General features: G+C 46.1%; 1 protein-coding gene across 1 annotated transcript; it reads right to left on the reverse strand.

Moving 5' to 3' along the window:
• Nucleotides 1–14,498: 14,498 nt before the first annotated feature.
• Nucleotides 14,499–17,382, reverse strand: LOC146008920 (uncharacterized). Its single transcript, XM_083148745.1, has 2 exons — nucleotides 17,010–17,382; nucleotides 14,499–16,967 (listed from the first exon to the last, which is right to left on the reverse strand). The coding sequence occupies exon 2, from the start codon at nucleotides 16,853–16,855 to the stop codon at nucleotides 14,870–14,872; it is 1,986 nt and encodes a 661-aa protein (XP_083004871.1). The 5' UTR covers nucleotides 16,856–16,967; nucleotides 17,010–17,382; the 3' UTR covers nucleotides 14,499–14,869.
• Nucleotides 17,383–19,329: the final 1,947 nt, after the last annotated feature.

A 19,329-nucleotide genomic window follows, 5' to 3' on the forward strand; every position in this document is an offset into this window, starting at 1 on the left:
AAGAGGTAAAGCTGACAGGACAGGGTGTGAGGCTCGGAGAGGAAGAGAGAGAGACAGTTGTCCACACGAGGACCCCCACCGAGTGATCTCCCCCGAAACCCAATCTATGTTGGGGTTGTGTTTCTTTAACCAAGGTAGGCCCAAGACAAGAGGAGCAAAAGGACAATGAAAGGTGAAAAAAGACATTTCTTCGGAGTGAAGGGCTCCAATAGACAATCGAAGGGAAGGAGTGCGTGAGGAAATACTGCCGTTGGAGAGTGGGAGACCATCTAACCCACAAATGGAGAGGTTCCCATCAAGGGGAATGGGATCGAGTCCTAAGGACTTGACAAGGGTGGCGTCAATAAAATTGCTGGCCGCCCCACAATCCAAAAATGCAGAAACCTCCGACACCTGTTTCCCAATGGAGAGGGTGACACTAAGTAAGGTGGAATCAAGGGGGGGAAAACAAGTTAGGCTTAAGTGCACTCCCCCGAAGTCACCTAGGCCCTGTCTTTTTCCCGCCTTAAGAGGGCAGGCCACAGCACGATGACCCTGGCCTCCGCAGTAGAGACACAAGCCCTTAAGCCTCCTACGGTTCTTTTTAGAGGCGGAAAGGCGAGTGGCCCCAATCTGCATGGGCTCTTCACCCGAGATCTCCGGAGTATCCCCGGAAGGGTGAGAGGAAAACACGCCCGACTCCCTCTCCCTCTGACGTTCACGAAAACGTCGGTCTACCTTGATGGCTAACTGCATGATCTCATCCAGAGATGTGGGAGAGGGATAATGAACCAACGCGTCCTTAAGACCATCAGATAACCCAATTCTGAATTGACTGCGCAGGGCCGGGTCATTCCACCCTGAATCAGTCGCCCATCTCCTAAACTGAGTACAATAGCCCTCTGCAGTACACTGACCCTGCCGTAGTGCCCGAAGATTAGCCTCGGCAGAGGCGGATCGATCAGGTTCATCATACAACAAGCCCATAGCAGAAAAAAAGAGTCAACGGGGGAAAGAGCTACATCTCCAGCTGGGAGGCCAAACGCCCAGGTCTGTGGATCCCCCTGGAGGAGGGAAATAATTATGCCCACACGTTGGGACTCAGAGCCAGATGAGACCGGCCGGAGCTTGAAATATAATTTACAGGCCTCTCTAAAGCTATAGAAATGTGAGCGATCCCCAGAAAAACGATCTGGGAGACTAAGTCTAAGCTCAGGGTTTCTAGAAGCAGACACGACACCATGGACCCGCTCCTCTTGTGTGTTGACCCGGAGTGTAAGCTCCTGAAGTTTTTGTGTAAGTGAATGCAACTGTCCTACCAGAGCATGGCCGGCGGCCTGCTGCACAGTATCCATGATAGAAATGAAACTGGGCTAAGTTTTTTGTGGCCGGTTATAATGTTATGCACACGGGTGTCCTCTCCAATAGTTATGGACACGGGTGTCCTCACCAACCCTAACTCCGTTGCCTCTACCTGGAGTCGATGGACAAATGCAGGGCTAGTCTTCACCTGGGCCCGTCTCGGCTGAAGGGCGAATTAGGTCCGCCCCACTCCGCTACAGGCAGGTCTTAAGTATGGACAATTCATCCGCCGAGGCCAGGAGAGAACAAGGGTAAAACTAACTGAACCAACTGGTGAGGACAACCCAGCCCTAAGGGCGGATGTGAGGTGAATGTAACAATACACATGAGTTGACACAATAAGAAAAGAATATTAGTGAACCCAGGGGGGTACAGGTGTAACAATACACTACAATGACACAATATCAGAATAACGAGTGTGACCCCATGGGGTAGTACCATGGGATTCAGGTGTAACAATACACTAAGAAGATGTAAGGGAGAAATCCCAACTTATCTGAAAACAGTGACTGCTGCAGGCAAAGCAGGTAACCACCGGGAAAATAGCCAGGAGGTGGATGGGAATGCTGGATGCTGCAGCTGGAAATCCACAGACAGGCAGGAGCAGGACAAGACAGCCAGGAACCGGGAACACTCAGAACGCAAGGCATGAACTATAACCGGCGTCTGAGTGTCCCGGTGAAAAGGTTTAAATAGAGAGCAAGCCAATGGTGAGCAGCAGCGGCTGATCACCTGGGCGGGCGGCTGAGCCGGAGTCTTCCCCTTCCGCCTGGTTGCCTGACGTCCCCCGTCACCTAGGCAACCGGTGCGGCTGTGGGGGAAGAGACTGAGGAGGCGGACCTGGATGCACGGCGCCTGATGACGCGGCCACGTCCAGTGACGCGAGGGCGTCCCGGCCGCCTAGCAATAGCCGGGACGTGCTGCAGGGAGTCCGCCGGGCTAGCGCCGGCACTACCCGCGCGAGCCCTGACAGTGCTGTAGCACGAAAAGCTGTACTGCAGGCATGGATCAACACCACAACCCCTACCCTGAGGCTTTTTCAGGAAAAACTGTACCATGTATTCAATATGGACTGGATTAAGTACCTTTTGGAGAAAGATCAGCAAGTAGCAAAATTCTTTAATACATGGGAGAGCTATATTACAACATTATCTCTTGAGATAAGAATAAAGCTGCACAACTCCTTTAAGGGCACTCAATGGAATATCATAAGATTAATTGCTGGGGATCCACTCATCGATATTGTCTTGTGACAGCGCTGCAGGGAAAGGGGGACCCCTCCGTTGGATTTTGTACCCTGGGACGCTCTTTGAGACAATGGGGGTATGGCCGAGGGAACCATCAAACCTTTATGTGTTCTCTGAGATATAGAGGAATCTGGACACTTTGCGAGACCTATTTGATTGAATATAAACAACCACAAGTGGGATCCTTTTATATAACATCTTTTATTGAATTTACATATACTGTCTATTCACGCAAATAATATTCTAGAACTGTTTGAAAATTTGATGTCTGCAATTTCAAAACGTTTCGATAATTTGATGTATTGAATGGTGTTTTAATAAAAACATTACTTTAAAAAAAGTAGTGTCATCTGGATAAGCAGAAGGTAAAAACTGAATATAGAAGTCTCTCACACCTATTAACTTTAGATCTTCATGAGCAATGTCAGTCTTCACTGTAATGAGCTGAGCTTCAAAAAAGTTGAAAAATCTGAGCAGAATACCTTCCAACATGACCCTCTCCAGGAGGGACACAATGCTCTGTTCCTGGTCTTTCCTCTTAATGTATGATTGCCATCACCTGTGGTGAACAGATAACTGATGAGAAAGGTGCTTCACCACAGGTGCTGGCAATCATACATTACCAGGAAAGTCCAGGAGCAGAGCATTGTGTCCCTCCTGGATATGATCATGTTGGGAAAAGGTCCTCAGTTGCAGTTACATCAATATTGATCAGCTGATACATTTATTCAAAGTTATTAGTACTAGCTTTGCAATAAGGGAAATTAAAATAAAGAAAACACTATACAGCTCTATAGAGCTGAAAGCTGTATGCCTGTCTTCTGACTTAAAAATCCCTAGTGTAACTTACTACTGTAGATGATTCATTAACAACCTAGACAATGTCAGTGGTCTGCAAGAACTGTTGCAACCATCACAAAAGTGTATTTGTGGGCCTCTTATATATTTTCACATAATTGAGCAGCATCATTTAAACTGATTTCATTGGATGGACGGAGGCAGATAGGATGTGCTCTTCACTGCATTCAAATGAATAGGATGGGCAGAGATTGTACATATGCATAAGCTTTATTGATTTTTATGTGGCCCCACTAGCTGCGTAGTCAGGTTGTGAAGTGAGGGGGAGGGGGAAGGTAAAACTAGATGCAGGAAGGGTGGGGACAGCACATTGGGGAGGGAGCGTATCAGAGTGGCATATTTATTTTCTGTACTCTTTATTTCCTGTACTCTTAAACTACTCCCCCCCCCCAATTTTAAAACACTCAGAAAAAAAATGTCAAGTAGCAAAAATGGACGTGTCTGTCACCTATAGGTGGCTGTGTTTCGGTTTGTCTCAACCCTACAAATCTGAAATGGTTTTGCCTATCACAATGAGTGGAGGAGGGGAACAATAGGAGACTGGTTTACTTGCAAAATAAATTTCTCTATCTAATGGACAAAGGCATGTGCACTGCAGGTGGGGCAGATGTTACATATGCAGAGAGGATTTGGGTGTTGTTTTTTTTTTTTCAAACTGATATCTATATTGCAGTGCAAAAATAAAGCAGCCAGTATTTTCCCTGCACAGAAACAAAATAACTCACCCAAATCTAACTCTCTCTGCACAAGTTACATTTGCCCCCCTGCAGTGCACATGGTTTTGTCCATCAGCGAGAGCACTCAGAATAATTTATCGCACCAGACTGGTGAGCTGCCCACCGCAAAAAGTCAACAGTCAATAACCAACCAACAAAAACTACAATTGAGGGGGGGTTGGCAAGATTGGAAACAAAGAGGATTCTGCCCACAGCACCATGCCCTGCAATACCATAGGTAGTATAAGTAATGTGATGTTCCTTCATGCTAGCTCCCATCCTAGAGGTTTAAACTACCTAATTTCTTATAGCAATCATTTGTTTTCCCATTCAATTGTTCAGTTGGATGCAAATGCATCATAACTTGGATACTCCATTATAAATAAATACCTATGTACACTGCAAGATGATTTGCAGGCCACCGTCACTTCAACTTCTCGCTGTGGACAGGCCTGGTAAAGTCCTCTCACATTCCTTGAAAATTACCCCCTGGAAGTCACCTCTAGGATTTCCCAGAGTGGAGGCCAAAAGAGTCAGCAAGTATGGTGATAATATTTTGTGAGCTGGCCTTAATATTATTGTATCAACCAGTTCTTGACAGCAGTTGTCAACGCCTATTATTTTAATTTTAGCTGTGTGTCTGTTGAATGGTTAATAACTGTGATCGCTGTGAGTACTGAAGTGATTTTGGTACACTATTCATTTATGACAGATGGGGCTTTCTTTAGGGAGTACAATGGATAAAATCCATTTATTTCTTCTGTATTATAACGGAAAATGGCAAAAAAAAAACTAAGGGCAAAAATCTTTTTCAGCGGAATTTGTGAGCACAAAGGTTTGTCAAAAGCTGTGGTAATAACATATCACTCTGCTGTTTTACACCTGGACCACGGTTGCAGAATGGTTGCTTATTAAGCTATTTCTCTTGCTTTTTTGCCAAATATAAATAAATAAGAATTCAATATTAAGCACTTATATTTATCAGGGAATTGAGTAGAAGTTAGATATTTGGGGAAAATTAATGGAAATCAATGAGAGCAAAACACTTGGAACGCTCAGTAAGGCAGAAACCTGACGTATAAGGGCACTTGGGGCTAAATAACAATAATCAAGTTTCATAGTTCTCGTAGTGCACAATGAAGAAATTGACCACATACAAATGATAGGTCAGACACATCTGCCCTAATAAGATCCACAAAAATGTCTCCATTGGTCTCATTTAGATGGGTATTCAGTGAAGGTGCTCTTTTCCCTTATATTCTCTAAAAACATCTGTGAAATATATGATATCGTTTAATATGTTTTAGGCCCTTCACAACAATGCACTCCACCAAGAAGGCTTTCCACAGTGCAACATAATCCACCTGACTAGCTGCTGGCATCACCACACCTGCCCGATGCACCATCTCCACAACCGGAAGGTGAGATATTGGGACAGATGTATTAAGCTTGGAGAATATGTTATAGGGCAGATGTATCAAGCAATAACGAGATAAATGCAAGGGTGAAAAAGAGAGATAAACGTCCAGCCTCCTAACTGACTTTTTTCAAACACAGCCTGTAACATGGCAGTTAGCAGGTGATTGGCTGGATGTTTATCTCTCTTAATCACCCTTGCATTTATCTCTTGTTAAGGCTTAATACATCTGCCCCAAAGTGAGTTATTGTACTATTTACAATAGTAGACAGTGATAAAACAAACCAGGTAAAAACAGACAGACTTGGGGGTTAGAGGGCCCTGCTGCAAGCTTACAATCTATAGGGATATAGGAGGGAAACACAAGGACAAAGAGATGATTGTCTGGTACTTTGGGCTTTATTCTAGTTCACTCTTTCTGACAAAATCCTTCTTAGGTGGACAAAACCATGTGCACTGCAGGTGGGATAGATGTTACTTGTGCAGAGAGAATTAGATTTGGGTGGGGTTTTACTTCAAAGTGAGATCTATATTGCAGTGTAAAAATAAAGCAACCAGTATTTACTCTGAACAGAAACAAAATAACTCACCCAAATCTAATTCTCTCTGCCAGTGGCGTAAGTTCATTCCAGGTGCCCGGAGGCGACATAGGTGGTAGTGCGCCCCCCCCCCCCCCCCCCCCACACACACACACTGAGCATTGGTGACCCCCAGATAATGCAGACAGCCCTGGTGGCTCCCAGATACTACATATAGCATGTGTGTGTGTAATACTGACTGAGGGACAGGAAGAGGGACAGGAAGAGGGACAGGGAAATTGAAAGGAGGGACATGGACAGAAAGAGTGACAGCAGGGATGTAAGCCTGGAGAGTGACAACTGGGACATGGATGGGGAGAGTGACAGCAGGGGTGCGGGCGGGGGAGAGAGACAGCATGGACATGGACGGTGACAATGACAGCACGTAATTGATAGGCTACAGTACTTACTTTAATGGGCGCAGGGTTCAAGTGGTGGTGTGCGTGGTGTGTGGCGGGGATCCAGCCTTGGCAGGGAGAAATGCCAAGACACCCCATGTGGTTGCCCAGCTGAGATCCCACAGCGGCAGAAGAAGAAGAGCTAGGCATAATGTATACCACACAGATGCCTGGCGGGGATCCAGCATTGGCACTGAGAGCCGGGCGCAGCACAAGTGGATACCCGGCAGAGACAGGACAAGCGAAGCTGCAGTTATTAGTAGACTCACAAGTGACTGGCTTCTGGAACTCTTCCGGGACAACTGCAGCAGCAGCAGGTGCACTACCGCTCACTACAGAAGTTAAATAGCGCTTATAGATGGATTGTGTAACTTCTGCCGCTGCTGCAGTGGTTACAGAAGTGTCCCAGGAGCCGGTCACTAATGTGTCTCCTAATTCAGCAATGCATCTTCTGTGGCCAAGTGTCCACTCCTCTATTATGCCCCTAAGGGCTAACACCTGGTGGCCAATGCTTCCGTTGGCTCCAGTAGTTACGCCACTATGTACTGCGTGTATATATATATATATATATATATATATATACATTTTATATATATATATATATATATATATATATATATATACATATACACATATACATACATACATACTCTGTGTGTGTATATATATATATATATATATATATATATATATATACACACACACATACACATACATATATACACATATTATATATATAATATATACACCATGCAGGGGCGGATAGGGGACTGAAAGTGGCCCTGGAAAATTTCTGGAAGTGGCCTCATGTGGGCGGCAGAAAATCATTAATTGGTGGAGCAAGCATAACAGTAGGCGGAGCCGAATCCAGCAGCACTGGGACTTATATTTACTGCAGGGTATGGGGAGAAGGAAGTGATGTGGGAGAAGGCGGGAATGCAGCCAGCAGCGGGGAGAGTGGAGTACAGCGGGCAGGAGATGGTGGGGCCGCATCCAGCAGCAGGGCACTGTGCAGTGTTGTCAGTGCTATACATGGCCTGGCAAGGGAAGATCCAGAACAAAATGACAGGGGGCACCATAACATGGAAGCGGGGGAGGTTATTTGTGCATGTTCCCAAAACAGTTGATGCCTCAAAACAAGAGCATAGCCTCAAAGGGAATTGACGAGGAGAGGCAGTGGGTAACAGTGAACAGGTGATGGAGAGAGGCACAAGGTGATTTCTTGGAAAGTCCGAGTGACAGGAGAGAGAGAAAAACGGGGAGATAGTGCCACAGGGGATAGGTAGATGGTGACGCAGGGGGTGATTGGGAGAGACAGATGTAGCTAGGGAAGGTGGACAGAGGGACGGGAGAGAGAGTAGGTGGGTGAGAGGTAGGGGAGTAAGTCAGTGAAGCACAGAGTGCGATGGGAGAGTGAGATAAAGGGGGGTGACAATGGAAGAGACAGGGGGATAAAGATGGGAAGAGTGATGGACGGGGAGTGAGGGGACAGGGAGAGTGAGTAAGAGACAAAGAGAGGGGGTGAGTAAGTAAGAGACATGAAAATAGGGGGGAGAGAGAGGGAAGACTGAGAGAATGTAGAGAGCGAGAGGGGTGTGCATGAGAGGGGTGAGTAAGTGAGCAGGGGTGAAAGAGGTAGCAAGAGAAAGAGAGGGGGTGGGGATAGTAGGGGAGGGGAAAGAGAGATGGGAAGAGTGACAAAGGGAAGAGAGAGAGGGAGAGAGTGTGTGAGAGAGGAAGAGGAGGGTGAGTGACGGGGAAAGAGATTGGGGGGGGAAGGGATAGTGGGTGAGAGACACAGAAAGAGTGGAAGAGTGAGAGGGAACGTAGATAGGGAGAGTGTGTAAGATAGAGAGGGGGAGTGAAAGAGATGGGAGGGGGAGCAAGGGGATGAGAGTGGGGGGTGAATGAGAGGGGAGAGTGGGAGGTGGGAGAGAGACAGTGGGGGAGAGATGGGTGTGCTCATGAGGGAGAGGGGTGAGCTTGTTGTTCAGGGCTAGTCTGCCCAATGTCTCATGGAGGTGCCGCAGCTCCTGATATGTCAGTCAGCGGTGGAACTAGCGAGTAGTAGGCTCAGGTGCAAACATATGCTTTGGACCCTCACCAACCGGCGTTCCCACCACCCCTACTAAAGAAAACAAGACTGTTAGTACGTTATTGCAATGAGTGCCCAGCATTTCCCCACATGCTCCCCAAATGTCTCACTAACATGCTCTCTCCACAGCAGTACGTTCCCCAATATACAGCCTCACTGCACTACACCCCCCATTATATGCTGTATTACATTACATACTGTACTACAGTCCCCTTATACACTGCACTACATTACTACATTACATCCCTCTATACCCTGCACTAAGGGCCTTATTCTAGTTCACTCCTCCTGGAAAATTCCTTCTTAGATGGACAAAACCATTTGCACTGCAGGTGGGGCCGATGTTACTTGTGCAGAGAGAGTTAGATTTGTGCGAGTTATTTTGTTTCTGTGCAGGGTAAATACTGTCTGTTTTAATTTTACACTGCAATATAGATCTCACTTTGAAGAAAAACCCCACCCAAAGCTAATTCTCTCTGCACAAGTAACATCTGCCCCACCTGCAGTGCACATGTTTTTGTCCATCTAAGAAGGAATTTGCCAGAAGGAGTGAACCAGAATAAAGCCCTAAATCCCTACGCTACATCCCCCAATACCCTGAACTACATCACTACATTACATCCCCCAATACTCTGCACGACATAACTACCCTCTACCGCTACATTCCCTATTTAGGTTACACTACATCACTATACTGCATCTCCTTAAATGCTACAATACACAACATTTACATTACAACTAGTGCGGTAAAGGGATCTTTTTAGATTCCTTTTCACTGCTCTTCACTGCCTCCAGCTCAGTGGCCAAAGTCTGCAGCACGTTGAGCCCTGCTCCTGCCCATTACCCACACCTTCTATCCCCCTGGAGCATAGGTTTTGTCTGCTGAACAGATACCGTATTGGAAATATAACTCACTAAGTACTGAGACACAGTCAGTGCAGACACATAGGGCCCATTCGACCAGGTCCGAATTCACATGCGCAAATTTCTATTTGCAAGCTGCTTGCAGCGTGATAGGGATTGGGTGTTTGAGGGTGGATCCCAGACATTTCATTGATGTACCCACAAAAATGAAGGGAGTGCCCAACAAAATGCTGGGAGTGTCCAGGAAAATTCAGGAGAGTTTCTTTCTGAATGCTAGCGGTGGGCGAATGGCGTTGGTGCCTGACCAGAAGCGGCTATTTTGCTCGCAGCCGCTGAGTAAGTCCTGGGCTACATGGCGGCTGCGATGACCAGGGACCAGAGGAAAAAAATCATCCGAAGGAGAGTGAAAAATCAAATGATTTTTCCTCTAGATGGCCAAATGCGAATGGATGTGTAGCTGTACACATTCATTCACAGCCCCTGCAAACAGATTCGTAAGGTGGGCTTTCATGGGGCAGGGGGCAGCAGTTACCTGCTTGCTTGGCGCCAAATACTCGAAGTCCAGTCCCATAATCTCTCCACTGGCCACGCTCAAAGCACCATTCTGCCTGGTGGGGGTAGGCCCCACAAACTTTACACTGTGTACCTATTTCATTCTACTCACCTCTCCCTCGGTGCAGCATCACAGCGGTCAAGATCACCGGGAAAATGTCCGCTGTGGCAACTTTCTGGTGATTCATGCATGCGCAATAGAGGTGTCCTCAAACAGTGTGGGCACCATTATCCTGGAGACAGGAATTCCAGGAGCATGAAATATGAATATGGGTAATATGAATATGGGTCCCTATGTGCTGTTTAATGTAAATAAAGGCCACTACATGCTGTGTAATATAATTATGGGTTACTACACGCTGTGACCCATATTTAATTGATTATTAATTAGCGCACACATATTCCGCAGCACTTTACAGAGAATATTTGAACAGTCACATCAGTTCCTGCCCCAGCGGATCTTACAATCTATATTCCCTACCACATGTACACGCACACACAGACATTCTAGGGTTCATTTTGTTGGGAGCCAATTAACCTACCAGTATATTTTTGGACTGTGGGAGAAAACCGGAGTACCCGGTGGAAACCCACACATGTACAGGGAGAATATACAAACTCCACGCAGTTAGGGCCATGGTGGGAAATGAACCCATGACCTCAGCGCTGTGCGGCAGTAATGCTAACCATTACACCATCCATACTGCCCAATATTCACATTACATAGCATGTAGTGGCCCAGTCATATCACAAAGCATGTATTGACCTATATTCACATTACGCAGTGCGTAGTTACCCATACTCGCATTATGCAGAGCATAATGTCCCACAGTCACATGACACAGCACATAGTGTCCCAATCACATGGCATAGCCCGTAGTGGCCCAAAGTCACATTACACAGTGCGTAGTTACCCATACTCGCATTATGCAGAGCATAGTGACCCATAGTCACATTATACAGCACATAGTGACCCATATTAATATTACACAGCATGTAGTGTCCCATGTTTACATTACACAACGCTAGTGACCCATATTTAAACACACACACAGCAAAACACAGACAACCAGTAAACATTACTGACACCCCCCCTCCCAGCAAAAATTACTGACACCCCTAGCAAAACATTAATGACAACCCCCTCTCAGCAAACATCTACTGACAACCCCCCTCCCATCAAACATTACTGACACCCCTAGCAAAACATTAATGACAACCCCCCACCAAATATCATTTACTAAAACTCCCCCTCCCATCAAACATTACTGACACCCCCCCCCCTGCTGCCACCTCCAGCAAAACATTAATGACACACACACACACCCCGCCCAGCAAACATTACTGCCCCCCTCTCCATCTTCAGCACGACTTGCCTGAGCCCCTGTTGATCGAGTCTGTGGTGTGCTCCTGTGCTGTGGCTGTTGCTCTGAGTGAGTCTGCTGGGCTCCTCCATTGCACACCTGACCATGTGACTTCCTGTTCAGGAGCCGGAGAGGTCAGGTGGCATTCTGTTTACACTGATGGGAGGGAGGAGGAGGGACCACGGAACGGAGACGCTGCCTAGTGCCTGTCTGTAATATCTGCCTGTCTGTAATATGCTAGGCAGCGCGGAGGAGAGGGAACTGAATGGGGAGCCTCCTTACACACTCACAGGAGATAGTGCTGCCAGCGCTGCTGCTGCCTGCAGTGTCATACAGTATGACAGGCTGCAGCAGTTACAACACCCATTCCGACACCCCTGTCCGCAGCCACACTTCCTCCACAGCCCCTCTTCCTCCTTCTGACATGTCCTGATTCCTCCTGGCGCAGAGTGCTGCTGCTGGCGCCCATCGCAGCCCCACTTCCTCCTTCTGACCTCCGCAGCGCACCGCATATAAGAAAGTGCTTGTGCTTCTGCTGCTGGACAGTACTACCGGAGGAGAGGCAGGGGGGAGGGGGTCTCGGATGGCCACTGCCGTCTGCTGCCCAGTACTATCGCCGGGCCAACCACTTCACAGGCCTAATGAGCGGAACATCGGAAGGCAATGGAGCCAGTGCCCCCTTTAAGGGTGGCGCCCGGCGGCAGATGACTCCATTGCCTCCGGGAGTTCCGCCACTGCTCTCTGCACAATTTACATCTGCCCCCCTGTCCATCTAAGAAGGATTTTGACAGAAAGAGTGAACTAGAACAACATATTACACTACACAGACACAAACATGTTTTTTTCATTTTTGTATCAGTTATGGAGCTTGGTTATTCCACTTATAAAACTCTTACCTGTCCCTATGTGATACCCACAGGTGTATTTCGGTGTGCTGTGTTACCGGTGTTGCCGCTTGGAGGGTGCTGCTTTTTCTTCTTGGGGAAGAATGGAAGGCGGGAAACCGGATATTGCTCAAAGGGTTAACTCTTTATTTTCACCATGCTAAACAACCAATTGTTTAAATATCAGTAAATAATACACAATGACAGTTGAATGATGTACCACATACGCTATCTAACTACGACCACAGGGGTTGCTGCGTCCCTTTCCTCCAAACTATGGGTTCAAGCAAACAATCAATGCAAGTCACATCTTGCTACTGGTAACTGCACTACTGTCAAGGAGGTACTCTCAATTGAATATAACCGTGGGCATCATTTTCACATAAATCACAATAACACATATAATTATTATTGCATAGATAAAGATAACCAGAGAAATGTCATTGCATGTATAAAGATACAGTAAACAGATAATTCTTATTGCATAAACCACAGTAAACAGACAAATATTATTATTGCGCAATAATACCTGGTTCTATAGTGCACTCTTGGTACCTTAAGTGATATCGCAATCAGTTATTAACCCAAGGTGTCCCTTCTTTTGAATATCCGGACAGAGTCTTTTAGAAAGAGAGTTCAACTGTCCCTATGAGGTCCATGAGTGGCTACAGTGTCTTTAAAGATGAGTATCTGACTTCCGCTTCCGCCCTCGCATGCAGCGGTAACAGGAGAGCGCTGCTCCATTACCAGAGCCCACAACTCCCGACAAAACGCGGCTCTGAGCCGCACACACAGCTGCCCGCCACACTCCTCACCCTCCGGAAGACCCCAGCTGCATGAAGCGCTATTATAGTGCTATGCCCAGCACCGCCAACCGCAGAAACCGAGAGAAGGACAGCGCGACACCAGGTCCCAAGATGGCGCCGGACGCCATCACTCGGCACACAGCTCTTGCCTCACCCCTGCCAGACTCGCGGGGACCCACTCCACCTCTCCCGGACACTATTCCATAAGGGGCCTTGAACCCCCACAGTGAGTACCCCACACCGGAATGCCCCCTGCCTAACCTGTCTGCCCCAGTCACATATGGGGACATGGTGGCTGCTATTAGAGCTGCCATAAGCCCCCTGCTAAAGGAACAAACGGCAGATATCAATAGGCAGATTGCCAACTTACAGCAAAGGGTCCAGGCCACAGAACAGACAGCAGGGGCAAACTTCGCTGATGTGGCAGATCTTAAACACTCCCTACAGGCAGCAAATAAGGAAATTAACCAGCTCCATAACAAGGTCCAAGACCTAGAGAACAGGTCCAGAAGATGCAATCTTCGAATAATTGGGCTACCAGAGGAGGTGAAGGGCCAAGAGCTTTTTGATTTTATCCGATTAACCTTTCCAGAACTATTACAAGTGTCAGACAGGTGCAATGATCTAATTATAGAGAGAGCCCATCGACTGGGATCACTCAGGCCACAAGAGGGAGCCAGACCCAGGGCTGTGATATTTAAGACTTTGAATTTCCTCCACAAGGAGTTACTGTGGTCTGCCTCAAGGAAAAAGAGAGACATATCCTGGCAGATTCACAAAATCCTGGTCTTCCAGGACTTCTCCGTGGAGCTCTCAAAATCCTGCAAGGATTTTGCACCTGTCTGTGCCAAACTAATTAGGGATGGCATCAAATTCGCCATGCTATACCCAGCACGTTTGAGAATCTTTGAAGGGAATTCCTTTACAGACTTCACATCTCATCTAGATGCAGAGGCCTATCTTCAGGAAGCTGATCCAAACACACGCCGTTCCTCTAACTGGGGGGAAGACCCCTGATGTATTGTGAAACCACTGATGTGAAGAGAAACCCACCCTATCTCCTTCTACCCCTGATCGAGACTATATTTTTCCTACGACTTTGTCATGATGACCAAGGTTATCTTTAAAAACCGAGGGATTATACGACCACCCATATGTGACACTGTTTCCCCTCAAATGATCTGCCATGCAGTTAAACCTGTGAAATGTTAGTGCTAATGACTATCATGGCAGCTGCCCAGGGACCATCACAGAACTGCCGTTGCAGTGTGAAGGAGAATTGCCCAATACTCACTTAGTTATCGGGGTTCGTCCTCATCTATAATTACCCTTTGACCTCAATGTGATTACTTCTTAGAATTCCGTGAGAGTTAACCCCGTATATACAGATCAATAACAGAGACCACGTATGCAAGGTGTAACTCTGATTTAATTATGACAAAACAACATATTTATACATAACATACGGCGCTGGTTCAATTACATGATTGGTTAATATTTGGTGCAGAGGTAGGGGAATAACAGCATCTGTTGGCTTATACGTCGCCTTGTAGGGGAGTGTGTAGCAAAGTTATGAGAAATCACAGAATGTACGGTTTCTGAGGAAAGTTACAGAGTACGGGATAGCAAGCGAGTACTGGAAACAAGCCAGAACATAACTACTTGAGATAAGCAGGAACAGAAACTATAAGACAGAGAAACAAGATGGCTGATTAACCCTTCAATCCCCTCTTAGAATCAATGTCCTTTTTAGACAATTTGATTCTTGTAGATGGCATCTTGTTTGGTACGGTGAATTTTGACATATTCACCATAATCTTCTGGTGAGGGAGGGCTTTTGGCGAGATCAGTGTACATAGCAGGTGTTACATTATCCAGGTACTTAGAACCAATCTTCTTGCATATGGGAAAGACACAATATCCTACTATCATAAGTACGATAATTACAATGAGAATAAATATGCCTATTTGTGTTAGTGCGTGTTTCCAATCATTTAACCATCCAAACCAGCTACTCCAGGGGTCCGTGACACCTGAGTTCTTCTTGAGTTCGATGGATAAATCTTCTAGATGTTTAATAGCTAGGGTAGTTTTCCCATTAGGACCTGTGTTGTCTGGGATATAAGTACAGCATCCATCAACCTTACCTATGTACACACAGGTTCCTCCTTTCTCGGCAAGCATCATATCTAAAGCCATGCGATTCTGAAATGTCATTTGTGATGTAGCTTCCAACTGTTCAGCAATACCTTTCAAAGCGTCCCTAGTATCATTAACGAAGCGCTGTTGATTATAATATATGTAATTTATCCAGTTCACATTTTTATTGATGGTTACCTGGGGAAACAGGGACTCGAAGCCGGCAGCGACCTCATCACGAGCCTTAAATTCTTTAGGGACTCCCCGGGGAACACCAATAGTGTCTATGTATATGTGTGGATCGAAGCTTTCCTTTGGAGCTTCTCTTTTGTTTCTGGAGTTTGTGTTAGGTTTATCTGTGGGAGGAGGCTCAGGCAAATCGGCTGGGAGAATGTGTATGGGCATAATGATCTTTGCCAGGGCACACTCTCCTTTCCAAGGATTGTCCAGCTTTGTCCTGAGTCTCATGTCTCCACAAATAAAATAAATGTCTCCTAATGATTTTTTCATGGTGGGTACACTGATATGTCTTCGTTCAGCACAATACCCATCAGGAAACAATTTCAGATCTACAGTGTTTTGTGCAGTGCTGTTTGAGTAATAACATGTATAATTACCAGGATAAATGGTTATGGTACTACCAGGATTGGTATTCTTTACCATTATGGGATATTCTTTCTTCCATTGTTCACATTTAGTTTCTTCTACAATAGTATCAGTATACAGGCTAAAGAAACATTTATCTTGGTCTGAAGGTATGTGTATGGGCACCGTACCCAAGTGGGGTCTGGATTTTCCACACACATAACAATCAGTTTGATTAACTTTACGTGCATTATATTTCATCCATTCTAGCCAATAATTTACATCAGATAATCCAGTTTCTATGGATATAGTGTCTTCGTAAGTGGGGTTGTTAATGGCTAACATTTCATTAAAAGTAGTGACATGTGGTTTAAAGAATGATGATGGTGTTTTAGGTTTTACAGTGGTTTTGAGGGCGGTGTATTCTGGGTTATCATACATGTCCTTTAAATGGAATCTTCCCCTTGGGCCCCCACTTTCTCCTGATTGATGTTTACCCATGACATACAGTCCGGCATCGCCGGGGGCCGGGTTTTCTATGTTAATGATAAATTGGCTATTGCAAGTGCCCTTTTTTCGTAGGGACATACGGGTTAGTAAGGATCGACCATGGGACCATTTCTGGAGGCCAACATCGGGGCGATATCCCCAGTTTTGGCTGCTCTCAAAGACAGTGGTATCTGCTCTAGTGTTCCACCCAACAGCCCTCCATGAGTCGCAGGAATCTCCCCAGTAAGTGCTGGTGACACAGATATACACGTGACTTACTGCGTGTGGTGCGTGGTGGACATTACACAGCCATGGCAATGGTGGTTCTCCTCGGTTGCCGCCTTGATTATTTGAACAAAGTACAATATCACAATAAGAAAATATAAAAGTAGCGACAGTTGTACTAGAAGAATTATACCAGAAGGTAAAACGTCCATCATTCTGAGTAATATCAACTTCAGCAAAGCAGTTATAAAGAACAAGCCCGAGTAAAGTCGCTAGGGCTAAGGTGGGGGGAATCATGTCCTGTGTCGTTGTCCTCGGCTTCAGAATGTTGTATTTCTGATTCCTCGTCACTTCCAACCGGCAGTTCTTCTCCAGGTTGGAGGTCAGAGCCACTGGCCCCCGTTATTACCTCGTCCTGTTGGAGGTCAGGGCTGTCTGCCCTCGTTAGCACCTCTCTCGTCCCGTCTGTGTCAGTCTCGGGATCGGTGTCGACCTCTGTGTTGACGTGTGGTGGAGGTGGAATTTTCTTCACTCTGGATGCATGGATCCACGTTGGTCCTTCGTCGGTGAGGACAGCCGTCCTGGTAACCGCGACCACTTCTGTTTCTGGACCGTAGGTGAAGTCTCCTGGATGCTTATTTCTGGGTAGGATCTTTACAACGACCTTGTCTCCAACCCTAAATGGGTGAGTGGGTATCTGTGGATGAGAAGGATTCTTAAAGATAACATTTTGTTCAACTTCATTAAGTTTCTGTATTAGGGATCTGACGTACTCTTCTCTTATTATTTCTAAGTCTCCTTCTGTGGTGACTAAAGGTTTCCTTGCCCAGGGAGTGGGGAAAGGTCTGCCCATTAGTACTTCAAAGGGGGAGTAATCTAGAGTCTTTTGTGGCGTCATTCTAATTTCAGCCAATACGATAGGAAGGACTTGTTTCCATTTTGCAAATGTACCTCCTGTAGCTTTACGTAGTTTATCTTTAAGAGTACGGTTCATGCGTTCCACGATACCGGAACTTTGAGGATGATATGGAATGTGAAACTTCCATTCTATTTGTAAAGCTTTGACCAATTCTGCTGTGACTTTGGCTGTGAAGGCTGAACCTTTATCGCTATTGATTTGGAGCGGGCATCCCCAGCGCGGAATGATCTCTCGCGTGAGTATGCGGGCTACTGTTTTTGCATCTTCTGATTTAGTGGGATATGCTTCCGGCCATCGGGAAAACATGTCGACAATGACCAGGGCATATTCCTGTCTTCCTGCATTATTGATATGTGTAAAATCTATTTGAAGATGTGTGAATGGTGTGGTTGGGTATTCTAGATGTTGGTGTCTTGCTTTATTTGGGTTGTTTGGGTTGTTTCTAAGACACACTATACATCTACTGATGTACTGTTTTACAAGTTCTTTGGCATTAGTAATGTAGAAATCATTGGAGAGGAGTAAAGTAGTTGTTACTATACTATGGTGTCCTACTCCGTGGTAATGTGCTATGAACAATGATGCACTGGTTTGGGGTATACATGGTTTCCCCTCTTTGCAGATTAATCCAGTCCGTGGATTCTTCTGCAGTATTGGATATGTCCAATCGGATAGATCTGAATTAGAGGCAGCAGCCTGTAATTCTGTCAGTAGGTATGTATCATCTAACGAAGGAGGCGAGATGACAGCAAGAGTGAGGTTATATGTTGCTGTAGTGGCAGCACGTTTAGCAGCGGTATCAGCGAGAGCGTTGCCTTTGCTGATGTCATCCTTTCCTCCAGTGTGTGCTTTACAATGAAGGATGGCAATTTGAGATGGTAATGTAATTGCGTGTAAGAGATCTGTGATGAGTTGCGCATGTGATATGCCTTTCCCATCAGCGCCAGTGAAGCCTCGGCGTTGCCAGATCATACCATGATCATGAACAACTCCGTAAGCGTATTTGGAGTCTGTGTAAATTGTGACAGGTTTGTCTTTGTAAATGTGACAAGCTCGAGTGAGTGCAATGAGTTCTGCAGCCTGTGCTGACTGTAAGGGGATTGTCTTTGCTTCAAGGGTGGTGTTTGGAAGTTTAACCACTGCATATCCTGCCTGGTACGTGTTGTCATTGGGACGGCTGCAGGAGCCGTCAACAAATATTATGTCGGCATCGGGGATAGGCACAGTCGACATGTCTTGTCTGGGTGAAGTTTCTGAGTCAATTGTCAGAGTACAGTCATGTTGAGGCGGCGCCTCGTCGTCAGGTCCTTTAAGACCTAAAAGTGCGTTTAGTACAGGGACAGGTCCTTCTGAGTTTGTTGCGTATTTTACAGTGAGAGAAGGGTTCCCTAGTAGGAGTACTTCATAGCCGCTGAGTCTTTGGGCAGACATGTGTTGTGTGTGTAGACCTTTGAGGATGGAGAGGACATTATGTGTGGTATGTAACACAGTGGGATGTCCTAATGTAAGTGATGTGGACATCTCAACAACCATTGCACAGGCAGCCAGTGCTCGAAGACAAGCTGGCATTCCCTGCACAGTGACAGGCATTACCTTTGAGAAGAATGCGACTGGGCGCATTTTGCCTCCATGAAGTTGGGTTAGTACGCCCGCCATAGTTGTACATGTGTCCCTTGCAAACAAGTGAAATGATAACATATAGTCCGGGAGACCAAGCGCGGGACTCTGTACTAACATTTCTTTCAACTTTTCAAATGCAGAATACATTTCATCTGACCATTGTATAACCTTGGGTTTGTCTTTAAGTGTGCAGTGTCTCAAGATATTATCATAGTAGGAACAATCAGAAATC

Source organism: Crinia signifera, chromosome 6, assembly GCF_055691185.1.
Source record: "Crinia signifera chromosome 6, ASM5569118v1, whole genome shotgun sequence".
In the NCBI taxonomy this organism is placed as follows: domain Eukaryota; kingdom Metazoa; phylum Chordata; class Amphibia; order Anura; family Myobatrachidae; genus Crinia; species Crinia signifera.

Bases quoted from the DNA above. Each gene is read 5' to 3' on its own strand.
- LOC146008920 (XM_083148745.1), bottom strand. From the start codon at position 16,855: ATGATTCCCCCCACCTTAGCCCTAGCGACTTTACTCGGGCTTGTTCTT.